Raw genomic sequence first — 20287 nt, forward strand, 5'->3', positions numbered from 1 at the left:
CAAGATGGATAAAATTAATATTCTTTCAATTTTCAATTCTTTGCAATAAAGCAAGTTACATATTTTCGATTTTTTTTTATTATAATTTGTAGATTTACTACATTTCCAATTATTAGATGTATTTCCAACTTTTTATTCAATTTAGTAGATGTAGTTCAGATCAGACGAACAATTCCAATATATTTGAAAATTAAATACAGTCCAACTTGTCCCAGCATGAAAATAAATGAATTGGTAACAGATGGCTTTTGAAGTTAATCTATATTTTAAAAAAATTATATGGTGCAGAAATTTGGTTTTTAATTAGTAATTTAGCATCTGATGCAGCACAAAACACAGACGTTTAGGTATGAAAAATTGCAATATAAAAGATGCATAATTAAATTAAAATAAGAAAAAGTTCGACTAAATCAAACTGATAATATTTCATATTTCATATGAAACAAAAAAAGATCTTGAGCGGCTGTTGGGGTGCCTTGAAAATCTAAAAAAAAATATCTCATTTCCCTTAAACGACCCATGCATAATTAAAATGACATCCCTCCGTCAATCTAAAGATCTAGCATTAGAGTCGATGAATACGATCTATGCTAGGTTGTTTATATGTTTTTAAGGAATCGGAGACCCAAACACGTGCATACGCCTCTCTTCCACCCAATCTGTCTAAAACTCGATCCATCTCTTCACTCCGTGCCATACAGTTCAAGTTTACTTTCAGTCCTTTCTTACTGTCCTTTCTGGTTAAAAACTATAGTTTTTTGAAAATTTCCTTATAAAATTTCTCCCATAAATTCCTCCATCAGTGAAACATGGCCTAATCATCATAAAATTTCATTCACTTCACCCCCGGAAAGAAGGATCATGACGCAACGTGAAGCTTCTTGTTTAGTAGTAAAATTGACCAGAAACTGTTTGAGTTCACTTAACTAAACGATTTTTCTGAAACGACTTTTCGCTACAAATTGATCAGGAATTTCAGAAAATTTTAAGCGTATCAGCGTTTCAGCACTTAAGTCAGAAATATGACTATAAAATCAGAATTAGATTTGAGTTGAATAGATTAAAGAGGCACTAAAAAAAATTGGAACCATTTATGGATATTCAATAGACATTTCTGCCTAAAATTATCCAACTATACGCGTCTTCCGGTTTGTTTCTTAGGATACAACAGATAACAGTAAAAAACTATAATTATTGAGTCGTAGAAAAAAAAATATACGCATGGGGAAAGTAGCAAAGACTAATACGACATAGAATCATTTTCAAAGTCATGCGTCATAAGGATATTAATGACATCCCTTTAAATAAATACACTTGAGTCTACTCAGTTCACATATTCATTTATTCTATTAAAGGCATCCGAAATAGGCCAAACACTAAGTTTAAAGAGTAGGCTTCAAACTGAATTTTAGAACAAGAAAAAAAAAAAAATAAAGGCCAATTTTTTTTTACAAAAAATTTTTGTAAATTTTTTACAAAAACATAATTTGTAAAAATTTTACAAAAACATAAAATACAGACAATTATTGCAAAACATAAGAGACCCCTTACTTGCCAAGTAATAAATTGAAAGCTTACCTCCTTTAAAGGTACCCACTTCTCGGATGAAACACTAAGCGCTGAGAACTGTTTGTCTTCTGTAAAATGCAAGCTTTGGAGCACATATTCACTAGCACCTAAAACTTCACATGTTCTACAAAGTCCTCCTAAATTTGTTGGTTTATCTATCAATGAAGCGACGACAACCAGCCCACCAGTTTGGGGCTTTTTCTAAAAAAAATATAAATACTGAATGTTGGTAGTGACTCCCCTTTATTGAAGCTTTTTTTTTATAAAATGGGTATTATCAAAAATTTTACTTCTCTAAACTCGGCACGGAAAAAGTTAAGCTTACGAGGGAATTCTACTCAACAAGAAAAAAAATGAGATGACAATATTTTAAGACTATTTTAAGAACAAAGAATTATCAGCGAAATTAAGTACTGAGTGAAACTTATATACAGCAAAACATATACATGAGGTTACATTTAATAATCTTGAACCACACACCTTTTTAATAAAAAAAAAGACTTAGTAAAACAAATAAAATATAAGAGAAAACTAAATTACATTAAATTTACCATGTTCAATCTATTTCAGAGGGATAATATCAAAGAGATTAATAATTAACTCAGATTTAAATTAATCAAAATAATATAAATTTTTGATTTATGGACTGAGCTTATTCCGAAGCTTAGTCTGTCTATATATCACTAGAGAAAGCACTTCTACTTGAAACGACGAGAGGGAACTCAATTCCATTTCTTGTCCAAGTATCGTGAGGATGAAGATCATTGACCTGAGGAATACTTAGAAGGTGTCGACATTTGATACCGTAAGATACTTCCCAATAGCATCGGTACTTCAGAAGCGATAACTTATAGATATAAGTATCCTGTACAGGAAAATGTAAATAACGCCAAAGACCACATTGCCTTTCAATCATAAAAGCAGACAACAGGTGAACAATAGGAAAATCTAAGACAGTGAAATTTATTCAAACCTTGAATGAATATTTTGGTTCCATATCCAAGAGCCGTCCTCAGCCAAACACTCATATTCAACAAGGACTGTGGGCTGAGCTTCGTTGAAATAATGATTCTGGGGCTCTTTTAACTTTAGTGTGAAAGACTGCATTTTATTGTGAGTCTTATTTTATTTACAGAAGTGTTTGGCCGAGGACGGCTCTTTAATCTAGAGCCGAAATATTCATTTAAGGTTTGTACAAATTTAAGTTTTCCATATTGTTTTAACTGTTGTTTGTTTTTATAAAGGAAAATGATGCTAGAAGTTGTAGTCAACAACATTAACGAATACCGAAAGAAGTTTTTTAAACCTTAATCCTGTTCTTGTCATACTACCAGCGTTGTCATGTCAGTTATCAATTTCTGTAAGCGCAAAACCATACTATGGTCTCTTTTCGAAAACAAAATCTGCAAATTTGACCCACACAATATAAATCACAGATTAACACATTATACCAGATACCACACACCACAGATTGCCAGATACCCCAACATTTCTGGAAGTACAGAACAATAGCAACAGAGAACGATGGCAACATGTTTACTGCTAACAGGTGCATACAAACTGTTAAAGCTCTTTCCATTGTTGAGGTTTTAGAGTCGCACACTCGATTGAAAATAAATTCCATGGAATCATGACGGTAATCCCAAAAAATAATAATTAATACCAGAAGAGAAATAAAAAATTTTACCATCAAACGCCAAATAAGACTTTTAGAAGCAAATTTGATGAGATAAATCTTAAAAACACTTTAGAAAATAATCCAAGTAAAAAGGAGGTATTATATTATTCGATGTTTTATTTGACGCAGCATAATAAACAGGGTTCTTAATTGGCTGATTCATTGGCCTATTTGTCCTTGAAACACAAAAACGCGCGGCTTTAACCATAATAGTCTAGAAGTGTTTTCAAACAGATGGCAGGCAAAACCCGAAAATCTTATTTTCTAATTTTCTGCAATGCAGATTTTATGAGCTAGCTCACATTCGCCTATGAACGCTCTCTTTACATAATATTTAAATACCAATATGTCATAAAGCCAGTGACATGGAAAAATAATTCAGCTTTAAAATATAAAGCCAAAATTTTTCCCAAGGAGCAAGTTAATGAAAAAGCACTTAATGTAAACAGTTTTTTTTGTCATGAATAAGAAGGGGAAAATACTTCCATTTTAGTATTCTCTAAGGACAGGTTAGGTACACAAGTTTTGAATCTCTAAAAGTTACTTAAGGTCCTCATGGGGGATGCTTAGCGAATTTAATGTAGTAGGGAATAATGTTTAGGGAATTTAGGGAATTTAATGTAGTAGAAACTGAACTGCTTTACAATTTTTCTATTGCGAAAACAGGGTACTGTGATAGTTTTTTCTTCTTGAAAATTGCCTTGGAAAATGAAAAAGCTGTATTTAGAAAAAAATATCCAAGAGAATGAATTGGAACTTAATTGAGAGTAAGAGAGAATAAACAAATATGAAACAAAAGGTGGAAAAATACACTAAAGACAAAAGAAGTTATCCATTGGACGGTCTCGCATGACAATAAAATAAATAAAAACAATTCGAATAAGCTGTTGAGTAACTGGGTAACTATGAGGGTTGAGAATGAGGGTAACTATTTATATCGGTGAAGAGCGGGTTAAATTCGTCAGAACAGCAAAGTGGAAACATGAAAAACGGGAATTATTTAAAAATCGTAGAATTTATAGTCAGGTTAATATTAAAAAGGTTTTATATTCATTACTTATCAAGAATTAATATATAAAAATTAAAATATTAACATATAAAGATCAATAAGTTCTTATGCATTATTCTATGTAGGCCTAATTATTAAAAATAAACTTTTATAAATAAAGACTAAAGCCCTTCAACCAACCCAAACTAAAGTCAGTTATGTATATTTTTTTTACAACATGAAGATACGATCAACGACCAAAGATGGACAATTACACTGGCTGCATATTCAAAACGTTTGTTTTTCTTTATGTATCCTTAGGCACGATACACAATTTTCTTTATGTTTTCCTTAGGCAGGTTTATGTTCAGGACGATTAAAGTACCATGCTCTTGTATAATCCTTTATTTAAATCAATCATACAATCAAATAAAATAATCCAACCAAGGAATAGAGCTTGTCCTTTGTCCTGGACAAAGGTGGACAAAGGACACGGACAAAGGTGACCTTTGTCCTTGTCCTGAGTGGGGACAGATTAATTAACATAACTTAAAAAAAGGAGAAGAGATAGTTCCTTCAATCCAGACGTGAAACCTAACCTTAGGTTTATCAAATATCAAACTAATAAACTTCTAAAAGATCTAATATGTCAAAAAGTTATATAATATGTATTTAAATTTTTTTCTCAAAATAAAGCAATTTACTATATTTTTTTTTGTCTCATTATCAAAATTATTCCAAGCTTTACCCCCTATACACAAAAGGAAATTTTGACCTGAATGAGACAACCAGAAGAGTGTGAAGACTACCCTTCAGGGTTCAGGATGAAATCTTACCTAGCAGTAAAACCCCAATTCATAGGTGAACAGGATACTGTAAGCAATTTTTTTTTTTTTTTTTTTTTTTTTTTTTTTTTTTTGTTAAGTCCTCGAAAATAGAAAATATTAAGAAAATTGATTCCTTTGGGCTTAACGATGATCAGTCCTTTCAAAATCTTAGCCGTTAAGAGTATAATACAATATCAGGATAGTTTAAATTTTTAAGAGCTATTTTAAAACCTAAATGTTATAAATAATATTTTATTTCACATAATAGCAAACCAACACCCTCCCAAATAGGAAAAAAAAATCTTAAGAGCTATTCCGTCATAACAAAAAATCGTTTAATTACTCATGTTAAACTACAATCCTCCGTAGTGTCGTTAGCCTATTGGTAGGTAGACTTAAGTCCAAGCCATTGAGGGGATGTGAGGGGTATGATGAAATCTATCAGGTGAACATGAAACTTTTAAACTTGTAATCCCCCCCCCAATTTCCCAATTCTCCAAGGTGATTATTCTTGATCCCACCCTGGGTATCGATATGAATGTATATTTTTCTAATTGGAGATTACCTTGGCAACATTGGCCATTGCTTCTAAGTCAGGAAGAATTGACTTCCACGGTGTTATCTTCTTCTGGATATTAAAATGTAAATCGGATTCACTATGGTCCAAACCTGGTAGAGGCATTCCTGCAATATATTAATAAATTGCAATATAAAATGGAATATATTATTAATATATATTAATTTGAAAAATATTCAGTTACTCAACAATATCGATAATCAAGTTCTTTGTTACTATCACAGCTTATTTTTTTTACTTAGTGTTATTTACATAGCTATTAGACTCGTCCAAAGAGAGGGTACAGCCAATTTAAAGGCCTTCGTTTTAGGCATTTATACCATTCCCCTTAAGTTTGAACAATCCCAAAAATTAGGAGTTCATAACCGTACCTAAACTCCGTATCTAAAAAAAAAATAGTCCTATTTCTGGCGTCCCATTGTGGCAAGTTACAAGTTATATGGATTGCCACCCACACCTTTAAGAGAAACACTTTTAAATTATTTCATTAAAATTTGTATATTATAAAGCGCAAAACATTAAATGTCGCCTTCTTCCTTAGAGTTTTAAGTTAATTTTATCAGAAAAAAAAATAATCGTAATTTGGCTCATTGTTAAAAACAGTTTTCTGTTACCTAGCAAAAACACAATTGTCAATCAACAGAAATTTGAAACTAGCAATTTCCAGAAACATATTAATTGGGTAGCAAATTTATTGGAGGGTTGAACCCTCATATGTAATTAAGTGGGACTTTTATATACAAACGAAAAAAAACACAAAATTTTTCAACTGAAAGTAAAGATAAATATTAATACTTAAAACAAACAGAAATCATTCTGTATGTGAGGGGGGATACATTTCCTCAACCCTCGCTCTTTACGCTGCAGTCTTAAAATTCTTTAAAAGTTTGAACAGTTTTTCTTAAAGATATGTGACAAAAAGTCAAACTTCAGCGTAAAGAGTGAGGGTTGAGGAAGGGGCAACTCTCCCTCATAAACACAATAATTTCTGTTAGTTTTATGTTTTAAAGTTGCACCTTAATTTCAGCTGAAAAAAGCTTGTATTTGAATTTCTGACCATTTTCCAAATCATGCTAGAAAATCCTCTTCCCTCCCCCCCTTGCGTTAAATTTTCCCTGGGAAATTTCTGCCGAAACTTTCCTTCCGGAAAAAATATCCCCAAAAAATGTCCGTATATTTCTCAATAACAAATACTATTAATGAACAATGTGCAAATTGCACAATTTACAGCCCTTTCTCCAGTGACTCTGGGAGGCCATGTCATCCGCATAGGCCTTGTTATTGGACTTTTCACCAATGCTGAATCAAATGGCTATCTTGAAATTTTTGTCGGATGTCTTTGGGGGAAAAGGGCGTGGGAGGGGGCTAGTTACCCTCTAACTTTTTTGTCACTTAAAAAGAGCACTAGAACTGCTGATTTTCTATCAAATGAGCCCTGTCTGGATCTTGAGCCCTATCCCTAGGATCCTGGTCCGATACGATCCCCATGTAAAAAAGCGTCCGTGATCTTTCTTCTACCAAAAACTGCAAAATTCCTCATTTTTGTATATAATAGCCTGACACCTCTACAATACGGTTCTCTGATCTGCTGAATCCCACGGTGTAACTTTAAAATTGTTGGTAGGCTAACGATTTTCTGTCAACCCACGATTGTTAGTAAAAATTACGTTAAAAAATCGCTCACGGTTTTTGGACAGGGGCGTGATTTGCTCTTGGGTAAAATGGGGGGGGGGGGCAACTGCCCCTCCCAGACCTCGATTCCCCCCCCCCCCTCCCGACCCAAGTTTTCCCTTCCAGCTGAAATTTTGTTTCTTCGAAAATCTTGTCGAAACTAAGATAAGCCTGCATAATTCAAGCATCAATAGAAACGGATCAGTTTTCTTTAGTATATATTTACCTTTCTATTACTATAAAGCATCTTTATAGTATTTTTATAGTACTAAATAGTGCCTTTATGGTACCAAATTGTTCATTTTCAGTTTTTACTACCATTTTTACTTGGGAAAATTGGCTCCAACTTTGCCCCCCCCCCGGATTTTGACGAAATTACGCCACTGTTTTTGGAAGTATTATAATTAAAAATAGGATTAGAAAATTGCAAACTTTCAACAGAAGAAAAAAAAGTTACTATGATCCAATTTTTTGAAAACGATAGAGAGCTCAATATTAATCGATACTTAATACGGACAAGCTATAATGATTCCAATCGAAGAGCAATTTTTATTTTTGTTTTATTAGTTCAAATAGGTGAAACTATATTCAAATTCTGACATTTATTCTTCTGACATATAGTCTTCTGCAGCATTTAAACTGGCGCGAGTACCTTCTACTGTACGCTATGGTGCCTAAAATCCCTCCTTATTATGACAGATTGAGTTAACTGTCCGCTATAAATAACTCGAGCTTACTTTATTTATTTTAATAGTCACAATTTATGATAAACGTTGTCATGAGATATTCAGCTAAAGGCTTTTTGTGTTCTTTATGGAGCTGAAAAATTTGGCAGGTGAGCTGTTTCTACGTGAAAATGTTATTTTAAAGCTACCCTGTCGGGGGGGTTTTCGTCGGGGGGGGGGGGAGGGTCTTAATTTTTTTTTTAATTTATCAAAAATTTGTTTATGTTCACATTTGTTACGTTATTACTAGTGGGACAAACATTGGGGGGGGGGGGGTCAGACCCCCTAACCACCCTCGATACAGCCTTGATTTGTACCCTACGTTTTTTTCTGCTGCATGTTTGACAGATGTTTTATATAAGGAACAAATTATGATTCATCTGCAATAATTCATGCCAAATAAAGAATACCGAAAAAATTCCGTTACCCCTGGCGTTAAGTGTTTTTTTTTTTAAGAAAATAAATTTTTGACATAAATTTTAATATTATAAATAATTTCTAAATCTCCGCCAGAGACTTAACTGTCCGCTATAAATAACTCGAGCTTACTTTATTTATTTTAATAGTCAAAATTTATGATAAACGTTGTCATAAGATATTCAGCTAAAGGCTTTTTGTGTTCTTTATGGAGCTGAAAAATTTGGCAGGTGAGCTGTTTCTATGTGAAAATGTTATTTTAAAGCTTCCCTGTTCTCCGGAGCACCGGCACCATCATCGACGATAAATTTCGTCAAAAGTGGTCTCACAGACAGTGGATTTGCTAACATGTAGACATTTAACCAGCCATGAATAAAAGAAAAAATACGGTATTGGGGCCATTTTGATGTGCTTGTACCAAACAGTCGAATAAAAAAATAAAGGAAAATACTAGATATGTTTTAAGGCCAAATTGGCTATGCTTTATTTATGAAAAAACAAAGAACGAAAAAAAAAGAAATGAAGAACCAAAAGACCAAAGGACAACGAAAATAGTTTTCAGCCAATGAATGACGAAAACAAAGTAGACACTTTGGCAAGGATCTCCGCCAGGTCGTTTTCAGTCCACAAAAAAAATATAAAAGAAACAAAATAGATTTTTCAAATTATTTAAGAATAAGAACCAAAACATGATAAATGAAAGGAAAAAGAAAGAAAGAGGGAGCCACCTTATGGTAACTAAAGCAAGTATAATATACCATTTTTGTTTTTCGCACACAATAATATTCTATAAAGAAACATAAAAAGTTAGCGCCAAGCCCAAAGACGGAGGCTTCGCACATCCTCCTTGCCCCCATTCCGAAAACTTTTGGTTTTCATTTTTAAGGTTTTTGGAGCGTTTTAATCCCTTGTCCAAATATGAACTAATATTTTTGCGATTACCAGCCGCCGGGCCCCGGCACTCGGCAGGATTCTATATAAGGATTCTCATTGTCGCTTGTCTTCTAACCGCAGACAATTTGCTGTCTTTTCATACTGCCGTCTTTTCAGAGATATTTGATTATTAAAGCAAGTCCGATTTCTAACAACGATTTCTACTAAACTTCAAACTTTTGGCTTTCTTTTTTAAGATTTTTGAATTGTTGTAATCCCTTGTTAAAATACATACAAAATTTTTGCAACTACCAGTTTTTTGCTCTTTACGCAGTTTAATGTCTTTTCATAGTGAAATTTGTTCAAAATATCTGATTATTGAAGCTACTCCGATTTCTAACAACAATATGTACTAAGCTTCAAACTTTTTGTTTTCTTCTTTTAGGGTTTTGAATTGTTGTAATCCCTTGTTAAAATACATATAAATATTTTTGCAATTACCAGTTTTTGTTGTTTAGGCAATTTAATGTCTTTTTATATTGCAGTCTATTCAAAGATATTTTATTATTACAGCAAGTCCGATTTCTAACAACGATTTCTACTAAACTTCAAACTTCTGGCTTTCTTTTTTAAGATTTTGGAATTTTTGTAGTCCCTTGTCAAAATATACACAAATATTTTTGCAAGTACTAGTTTTTTGCTCTTTAAGCATGTGACAACGTCATTGCAATACTGCTATCTATATAAAAATGACGTTACTCACATAAATATTTTTTTTCAAAATTAAGGCTCTTAATGACTTTTCTCAAACTTTTGACCAATCTAAATCATTTTTTAGGCCAGAATGTACCAGGGTGCCAATTTCCCCGAAAAAATATGGAGGCGTTTTCGAATTATTGCTCACTTATAAAGATATATATATATATATATATATATATATATATATATATATATATATATATATATATATATATATATATATATATATATATATATATATATATATATATATATATATATATATAAATAAAATTACTTAATATTGTCAAAGCAATGATGAACATACAAGACTGATAAAATCGGTAAAAAGCTAGTCCACAAATACACCATTGTCCAGTTTTTTTTTGTTTTTTTTTTTAGCTTGGTACCCCACAGATCTAGCCAAATTTAGGCTATATATAAGCCTCAACCTTAATTTTTTTTTGGCAAAACAGCTTTCCTATATCGGTATAACTGATTCAAATATATGAATCCGTTTTATCTAGAACACCAAAGAAAATAAAATGAATAAAGGGAAAAAGTGGTCAATTAACATTTATCTGGGAAATAATCTTATGCTAATTATTTTATATTCGTTTTTGTTGTCATAGCAATGAGATCTAAAATCTAATAAAAATTCTCAATCTATAGTAGTTGAAAATTGAAAAAAAATGAAATTTGAGAAAATCGTAATGCGAACGAGATCGTAAGAATTCCGAAAGAAACAGAATCTTTTAACCAGCTCGTGCTTTAATTAATCTGAGCAACTTGTGTGGGGTTTTCGGGTTTTCTCCTTTTTTAGTTTTACATAGCGTTTTCCGTCTTATTTCTAACAGGAATGCTGGTAAATTTTCCCGTGTAAAGTTTCCCTTTTAAAATGAATCCCTGGAAGCCCCTTGCCAGAAAAATGTCAATTTTTCCCAATAACAAATACTATATATAAACACTAGGCAAATTTCATAACTTACAACTCTTTCCCAAGAGCTTTGGGGGGTCATGTCATCCCCAGAGGCATACTTATTTGATTTTTCAACTATAGTAGTCAAAATGGTTATCTCAAAGCGTCTTCCATCTACTTTTCTTATTTTCTTGGCTGTTCGTCTAGTTTTCTTTTTTTTTTCTTTTGTCCCTCGACAAAGGTTTCAGAGCATGAAACCAAAATATTTGGGTATCTTATAGTTCATTTTTCATAATTTTCCTATTTTATTGATAAAAACAACAAATCATTAAGACCGTGATTTTAATAATAATGTTTTTTCCTCCAAGACATACGATCCACATGAATTAATCCAATATTATATCAGAAATAGATCTGTGCAAGAAAACTCCACGATCTCCACCCCTGATTAAAACTATTAAAAAAATTCTATTTTAATTGAGTGTCAAACTGTGTCTTTTTTTGCACTCAGCCTGAAGTCCTTAACCCATCCCTGGATGAGACTTTATAAGTATATAAAAACACATTTGACTAATTACTACAATAGAATGTCCCATATACAACTCAGTATCTAGCTATCGTACTATCACAGGCTCCTAGAATCGGGCGCGACGGAATTGACCTTTTTTTGGGGGGGGGGGGGGGTTAAGTGAATAAGAAGTGTTTTAGAATATGAATAAGCTGTTATGCCGCCAAATTTTATATCTGTTACTGTCGCTAACAAATCTTTAAACTGTCACTGTGGTATTTTCTAAGCCTTACAGTCTAAGAATTCATATAGAATATCAAATAAAAGTTTTGCCCTCGAATAATTCCAACCCAAAAATAATCAATTAGCACTAGAGTTTTTTTTTTTTGAAGCCGATTCGGAGTATGTCTTTTCTAAGATCCACTTACATTACACAAACATTCTGGAAACATTTTTCAATAGATACTGCATCAAGGAAGCACAGTCAAGGGTAGCAAAACTACAACAAAATGTGACAAATAATGAATGAAAATCCCCCCTCCCCTCTCAGAAAACTGAAGAATTTTACCTGCATATAAATATATATTTTTGGGTCAATATTATGTAGATTAGGTTCATATGAAAACGCGTTGGCCATTTTAAACCACTGTTTAAGCTTTTAGAGTTTGGTAAACCTTAACCTTTGACAGTTCAGCAAAAGCAAAGATCAATCCAAGCTAAAAAAAAAACAATTAGTGATACCAATTAAACAAAATCGTATCCGTCTCTCAGGAAACTAAACAATTTTCCCTGTGTGAGGATTTATTTCTGCATTGGATACATTTTATGTGAATTAAGTTTGAATCAGGGCTGTTAATTTACGAAAATGTAGGGGGGGATATATTTTTGAAAGTCTATGGAGGGAGGTTGGGGGACAATTATGTTACTTTTTCAGTCATTTCAACGAAAACTCTCAAAAAAGATTTTTTCAATGAAAATTGCACCCACCCAATTGACGCGCTTGGTTTATAAGGAAACGTCGACATCACAATTTAAAATTTTCCACAGCGAACTTATTTCAAGTGTAACAAACTTATTTTAAATCAAATATAGCTTGAACTGGAATACTTTACTCTCCCCAAGTAAAAGATAACACATACTACTATTTTTACAATGCAAAATAACGAAGCACTTGAGAAAAGATAACATAGAATTGTGTCTTTTTTTTATTCTTTATAAGCACATAGCTGTGACGGCCAGAATTTCTTAACTCAATTATTTCCCCCAAGAGGACGAGGCAGATGATTAAAGAGTCTGTCACGAATCGAGCAATCAGACTGTTTTCCCTCTCCATGCTTCTCTAAAAGGTTTATTTTTCTGTAGAAGATTAATTGGTGCTTATATATAATTCTTTTCAAATTTCATAATGTTTAAGAATGACCATCTAGGCCCAGGGTATCATATTCGTGCGAATGACGGTGGTCCCAATTGACCTAAGAATTTTATAAATGTAATTTCTGTGACACGAACCCAACAGGATCAAGGCTCAGGCCTCAAAGTCCCACTATATCTCCACCCTAGACCGCTGAGCTTGCAGAGTCAAACCATAGACCCCCACTTGGGTCTTGAACTTGGCATCAAGTTCAAGATGCCAAGTTCAAGCATCCACTTGAGAACTTGAGTCTTGGCATCACCACGATTTAAACTTGCATCCCAAATAACACGCGATTGCAAGTCCAGTGCGCTATATACTCAGCTAGGGTGGCTCAATTCGTTCCAGAAAGAAGTCACAAACAATCCCAAATTTAAAAAGTCACAAATTTTACAAAAAATCACTAGATATAAGGAGAGATATAGATAGAGAGAGAGATAGATAGAGAGAGAGTGAGAGAGAGAGAGAGAGAGAGAGAGAGAGAGAGAGAGAGAGAGAGACAGAGAGAGAGACAAAGAGAGAGAGAGACAGAGAAAGAAAGAGAGAGAGAGAAAGAAAGAGAGAAAGAGATAGAGAAAGAGAGAGAGAGAGAGAGAGAGAGAGGGAGAGAGAGAGAGAGAGAGAAAGAGAGAGAGCACTACTAAAAACTGAAACATATTAAGCTAGACATTAATTTGTTACTTTGTTGTCGTTTTTTTAAATTAAATTTTGGTATGGTTTTTGTTAATTTCCGTTCAGAATGAGCCATCTCCCGATATTTTAGAACCATTCAATCGATACGATCACCCCTCAGAAAAATCACGAAATATGTGATCTTTCTTCTGGCAAAAAATTAAAAATTCTACATTCTTGGAGATAAAAGCTTGAAACCTCTACCATAGGGTTTTCTAATACGCTTAATCTAATGGTCTGATCTTTATAAAGATTTTTATAATTTTAAAGGGTGTTTCCTCCTTTTTCGAAAATCAGACAAATTTTCTTAAGCTCGTAATATTTGATGGGTAACAATAAACAAAACTTATATATTTGGAATCATCATAATAAGCCGATTCTTTTGATATACCTATTGACATCAAAATTCCTTTATTTATAGTTACAGTTACTATTGAGCCGCGTCGCTCTTTACTTACAGTTCGTTACCACAAACTTTTTGACACATGAAAAAAACGAAATAGTAAGGTCATTTTAATTTTAACTTGTATTTTGAATGACTCTGCTTCGGCTTGAAAACGACATTTCCTATGTTGGATTTTGTTAGCGTATTAAATGAAACAAAAACAACTTTTTTCAACTGAAAATAAGAAACAACATTAAAACTTAAAATGAACTGAGATTATTCCGAAGGGGGCTGCCCTTCTTCTATCCTGGCTCTTTTCACTAAAGTCTTATAGTTCTTTAAAAATGTTTCTCATTCAAATTCAACGGCCCTTGTCTTTGAGCAGTCAAACATTGCAGCAAAAAGTCACACTTTAAAAATTAAAAGAGTGTGCGGCTATATTTGCCTGGGTCGTGTTGAGTTATGAGTTCTAGTAGTAATTAGTTTTAAAAAGGTAAATACTATATTCTAAACTGTCCTTAAAAGAAACAATTATAGTTAAGCCATAAACAGGTAAACTACTGGATGTCATTAGATTTGTTGATATCACAACAACGACAGCAACAAACTTTAAAGCGGAAGAATAGAGGAAGATATTTCACTGTTTGTAATCATAACTTTCGAACTTTTGTCGAAAATTGTCGAAATTCAAAAAATTGTCGAAAGTGATTCAACAAGATTTAAGCACAATGGAATAAGAGCACTGCTACGATAAATGTTCCTGAATCAGGTAGAAATAATAATAAAAGAAAAAGGCGAAAATACAGTAAACTTACCGGCAGCTTTGGCAACCCATTCAGCTGGCGTTGATTTCCGCAAATCGTCACATGCGTTATAAACAGGAATCAGTGTGATTTCTTTGTAGGGCTGGATCATATGAGGTGGTATCCATTCGTCTTCTTGGAGGTGGGTCAAACTGAGCCAAAATAAACAAAATGTAAAAAAAAAACCAACGATACTGAAATGCAAGAAACGCAAAAAAATGAGAGTATAAAATTCTAATTTAGAAAAACACTCAATAAATATTCTTTTTCTTGGTTAGTTGGTCATAATCTACATCCGTTTTTCAATTTATTATTTTTAAATCGTTCACAGTTATTTTTTCTGGTAAGTTGTTTACAGGGGCGGATCCAGGATTTTTTAGGGGGGGCGCAAAATAGGTTGATCCGAAAATAAAATTTAGAGGGGGGGGTTGCAAAACAGGTTGATCCGATAAACTTGCGTTATGAGCAAGTTTAATTGACGCAAACTTGAGTTAATTGAGTAAATTACACTACTTTAGACTACGCTAAGGGGGGGGTGGCACCCCCTCTTCCCCCCCCCCTCTGGATCCACCACTGATTTTTTTATTGATAAAACTATGAGAGTTCTAGATCAAAGCATATCATGCACGACCTTCAAATTGCATTATGTCAAAGACATATTTGAGACGGGATTACCAGGCGAAACTGCGGTTTATACCCAAAATAGAAGCGGCAAAAGGGATTTTATCAAATGGATCTGAAAGGATCATGAGACAGCATCCACTTTTCATCTTGGACGTGAGTCAGGCTGAAAAAAAAGAACACAAACCGACGAAAGACAAAAGAAGAATTTAATTGACAATGGAATGTTACAATGTAATAAAAACGTTATTTGTTTTTGTTATGCGTTTAAATCAGTTCGGTGTTTTCACGAAATTAAGCACAAAATATAAACAAAACAAAGAAAATGAAAGAACAACATAAAAAAGGGGAGAAAAACGAAAAATACATCTCAAAACAAAGGCAGCATTCTCTTAAATTTAAAAACTTAATTTTTTTTTAATATAAAAAATCACTGAAAGGAACCAACAAAATTCCAAAATTCAAAAGTACAAAATTCTAATTAAACAGAGCAACCACCGCACATATTTCATTCATTGTTAGCTTTTCATTTTTTTTAGCGCTGTTTAAAATTTTTTAGTCTTAATTGGTTTTCAAGCATAAAATTGTGCTTGTTATGAATCGGGTAAACACGCGACCACCTGAACCCTTTTCAATGCTAATGAAATAAAACAAAATAGGATAAAAATATAACAGTTTATGAACAAATTTCGGCTATATATTAGAACATTAGAGGGGTGGGGGTAAAGCATAACGTAGGCCTATAATAAATACTTAACCCAACCTATGTACCTTCCCCCTACCCTAAACCTCAAAAAACAGTAGTATAAATGTTGTAAACGCAATGACAAACCACGCTTTGCGAACCAATTCTCCATTGAGCGATACCCGTTTGACTAGTTGCCTTTAGCATCTATCTTACGTGTTTACCTGATTCTTAACAAGTACCCAATAAATTTTCAGATGCTACATAAGACGTCACAAGGATTTGGAAGTTCCGGATGAAAACAGACTTTAAACAGTCTATTATATATAATTCAGGTTAGAGACTACATACACCCAGGGGTGTCGTTTCGGGGGGTGGGGGCAAGGGAGGTAGTGCCCCTTCACTATGGGGATATGTACCCCTCTTCTCACCCAATAAAAATGCTGGAACTACGCCCCTGCATACACCGCGCTTCACATCCAACTTTATTGACAGGAAACGTATGAAAAAAAAAATTGATCTAAGTCTTCTTTCTGATACGTTAAGATAAAAATCACAGCACATGAAGGTGTTTCCTATTTTAAGGCTAATTAAAGCTTTATTAATACCAAATTAATGGATAAGCTAATTAAAGCTAAAAACCTAAAAGAAGTCTATTCGCTTTAATACCCAAGGGACCAACATCCTATCATCCATTTCAATAATTAAAAAAGAGAGAAATAATAAAACATCACTTTTTCCGTTATCAACTCCGCACTAACTCCTTTTGTTAAGCTATACCAGTGGTCTCACAAATTGTTTTTTTTTAGGTGTGGGAGGGAGGGGTGGTATTAAAACGTTAAAGCAATTAAGGCTGGAATTTCGTTATTACAATAAATAAACTGAAGGTTAAGTCCACTTAGAAAACGACAATTTTAAAATACTTGCACTTGAGTTGAAAACCTATAAAATTTTGCGTAAGACAAAACAGTAACAAATCAGATATACAGGGGGTTACACACTCTCCGAAACATTGTACACCAAGTAGGGCCTTCCAAGCGTGGCAGAATTGTGCCAAGCGTGGCAGAACTAATTTCACAATTTTATGTCAATTTTTGTGAACAAAACCCTTCCTAATTCAAGAACGTTGAATTCTTGAAGCAATTTTTTTAGGCAAATTTTGCTGAATTTCGAACTGTGCCAAGTGTGACGGAACTGTGATGCCCACGTGGCTGTCCAAGATGTATACCAGGTGTACATCTTGGAGAGTGGGCAGCCCCTCGAAAGAACCATAAGATTTGAAAACCTCCCCCCCCACCCATCTAGTTAAATGGTAATTTGGGATCTTGAAGTCCAAAAGAGAATTACTGCGGTAGATCAGTGTAAAATAGGATTAAAATTTTTAATTATTACAAAAAAACTCAATATAAGAAAAAAAGAAAGCCCTTTGGGGGGGGATCCTTCCCCAAGCCTCAATATAGTTCCATAACTCGGCTATGCGGTAGTTTATTGGGTAGTCTAGAACGTCACCTCTGACGTTCTATGTATCAAGACCACGATGGTATATTACAAATGAAATAAAACTGACGTAGATTTTTTTAGGCATACAAAGTAATGTTCCGCTTTGACTCGTATTTCTCATAACAAAAGGTTGCACAGAACAAAAAGATCCAAGCAACTGACACAAAGTAATTAGGGAAAATGCTCTCAAGCTTTGTTCCCAATTAGCTAAATACTTTTTCTTTCTCACCCTTTTCTATTTTTTTTTCATTTATTCCCATATAAAATCAAAAGGCAATTGTAGTAGTTTTTCTTTTTTAATCTTGGACAGAATACAGCAAGCGTATAATTTCATAGACAACTCTACCCTTTTCGTTCATAATTAGAATTTTATAAAATATTATATAATTATAAAATTATACAAAATATAAAAAATACAAAAAATATATAGTAGCGACGAAAAAATTAAGGCTTTAACGCTGAGACAAAATTATACATATTTTATTTTGGCTTCACGCCCGGAAGCCCTCATCAATGGGAAGGAAACGAGAAAAGGAAAAAAAAACATTATTTCAAATACTTAAAATTTACAGTGCTTATGAATTTTTCTTTTTCATTTTATTAGGTTATTCTGCAGCATGTGAATATTGTCTGATAAGAGGTATGACTGACCATTTACAGATTTGCAGTATCACGCAGGCTAGAACAGCCCCTAGAACATAATTCAACTGAGCAATCTTCAGCTCGCGCATTTATTCTGCACAAACTCAATCCCAAATATCTGTCTCACTACTTGAATCGATGTTCTCTAAGTCACCCAAACCGACAACTGAGTTCCACAACCCTAAATTTGGACCTATCAAAAGGGCCTACAGTCTGATCCCACCTTGGTTCCATCTATCAAATTTTTTTCCGCTGGGAATCATCTGTCTGGCTCAGTTAAAGCATTCAACCCTCCGTTGTCGTTACATATCGCCTGATCAGAAAAGAAATTATTAGTATTTTTCTCTTCTCTATTCACCTTCTGTAAGCATGTAGTTTATCAAGTTTTATTTTGTAGCGCATGTGTTTCTTTCTATTAGCTTTTTTTGAGCATCCTATCTTTCATCCTGCTTTATTTAAGTGCAGTTCCACAGCCCTAAATTTGGACCTGCCAAAAGAACATACAGTCTGATCCCAGCTCGGTTTCACCAACTGAAGTTTTTCCCACTTGGAATCAGCTGTCTGATTCAGTTAAATCAACAAAATCTTTAGCCCTCCCCCCTCGTTGTCATTATCCATGGTCTCATCAGAAAAACAATTATTGGTATTTTTCTCCTCTTTGTAGCGTATTCGTATCTTTATTTTAACTTTCTTTGAGTGTCCTATCATTTTTCCTGCTTTATTTAAATAGTTCCACAGCGCTAAATATGGGCTGTGTCCAAAAAGTCAAAAAAGTCCAAAATATGGACCTGCCATAAGAGCCTATACTCCGATCCCAGCTTCGTTATATCTACCGAAGTTTTTCCACTTGGAACCATCTCTGATTCAGCTAAATCAACTAATCACTCCACTCCCGTTCGTTGGCACTACCCATCGCCTCAACAGAAAACAAATTACTAATATTTTTTCTCTTCTTTGTACCGTATTAAGTTTCTTTAAGGAAGTAGTTTATTAAGTTTGTTTATAATGCATTCCTTTCTTTTTTTTAACTATCTTTGGGTTTCCTATGCTTCTTCCCGCTTTGTTTAACTGTATTTTGCATATTTAGCTCGTTCAAACTTTACTTTTGAGCGTTATGATATAGCTGTAATAAATTTATCTCTCATATTTTAACACTGATCAATGAATGAATGAATGTTAAATATAGTTTTATTTTCTTCTTTATTCATTATGATTCAGGTTAAATTTTTTTCGTAAAACCAAAAAAATTCAGATTTTCACAAGTCTAGTCATATTTCTTTTTCAAAGTTCACTGCCTTAGCTTAAAGCTTTACACATAATTACACATTCACCTCATTTTAGTGATAATACCGAATTCCATTAAGACAAATGGGGTAATTGTTATTATCAACACATTTTGACCGAAAGGCAAATAATACTGAGGTATTGCTGGGTGTTTTTTTTGTCATTCAAGTCTACATTAAACGGGGCATCTGCGTGCTTGGCTGGTACTCCGTTTACGCTGCACTAGAGGTAGAGGCTCCATTGGCTTTCTGACGGAGGACTCTTTTATTTTATAAGAATGCTTCCCGACATTTATCCTATCGGTATTCCTTTGTTTGTCATCATTGCTCCACCTGTGATCACTTAAAGTGACGTTTAGATCAAACTTTGTAAATACATGTTCGAGGACGTTCGGCTTCTCATTTCACCACAGCTTCACTGCTAATGGCTCAGTACAACCACAATAGGTTGCATTAGGCTCATGTTTGCACCGTGTCAAGACTTTAGATATTTTTGCCATCGAGCCCAATATTAGCTCGTCATACCTACATGCCTGCACTTAGTTCATTTTGGCATCATGTCAAGACTTGGCATACTAATGCACCAAGCCCGTTTACAGCAATACTACAAATTAGCTCGTTTTGCACCAAGTCAGGACTTTCTCAATTGGTGCGGCGAGTTTAGAGGATTAATGCAGAATTGAACAGCTTAAACTTGGATTATTCATGTACAAGTAAAGTCAGCAGCAACGCTGTCAAACTTTTTAGCATGGACTTGTGAAAAATATAGAAAAAAAAGGTCTGGGGACATCACCA

The 20287-nt window shown here is 33.7% G+C and overlaps 1 protein-coding gene across 2 annotated transcripts in view; it reads right to left on the bottom strand.

Annotated features, from left to right (window-relative positions):
• LOC148949884 (tRNA (guanosine(18)-2'-O)-methyltransferase TARBP1) overlaps nucleotides 1–20287 on the bottom strand; it is a 187192-nt gene that overhangs the window by 11890 nt on the left and 155015 nt on the right. For both annotated transcript variants that reach the window (XM_089091980.1, XM_089091981.1), the window contains exons 7-9: nucleotides 14774–14913; nucleotides 5628–5746; nucleotides 1579–1770 (exon numbers count right to left, since the gene is read on the bottom strand). In XM_089091980.1, the coding sequence (XP_088948106.1) occupies nucleotides 1579–1770; nucleotides 5628–5746; nucleotides 14774–14913 (451 nt within the window). The remainder of the gene's footprint in view (nucleotides 1–1578; nucleotides 1771–5627; nucleotides 5747–14773; nucleotides 14914–20287) is intronic.

Source organism: Artemia sp. Qi Xiang Cuo, chromosome 7 (genome assembly GCF_049724085.1).
Source record: "Artemia sp. Qi Xiang Cuo chromosome 7, ASM4972408v1, whole genome shotgun sequence".
Lineage (NCBI taxonomy): Eukaryota > Metazoa > Arthropoda > Branchiopoda > Anostraca > Artemiidae > Artemia > Artemia sp. Qi Xiang Cuo.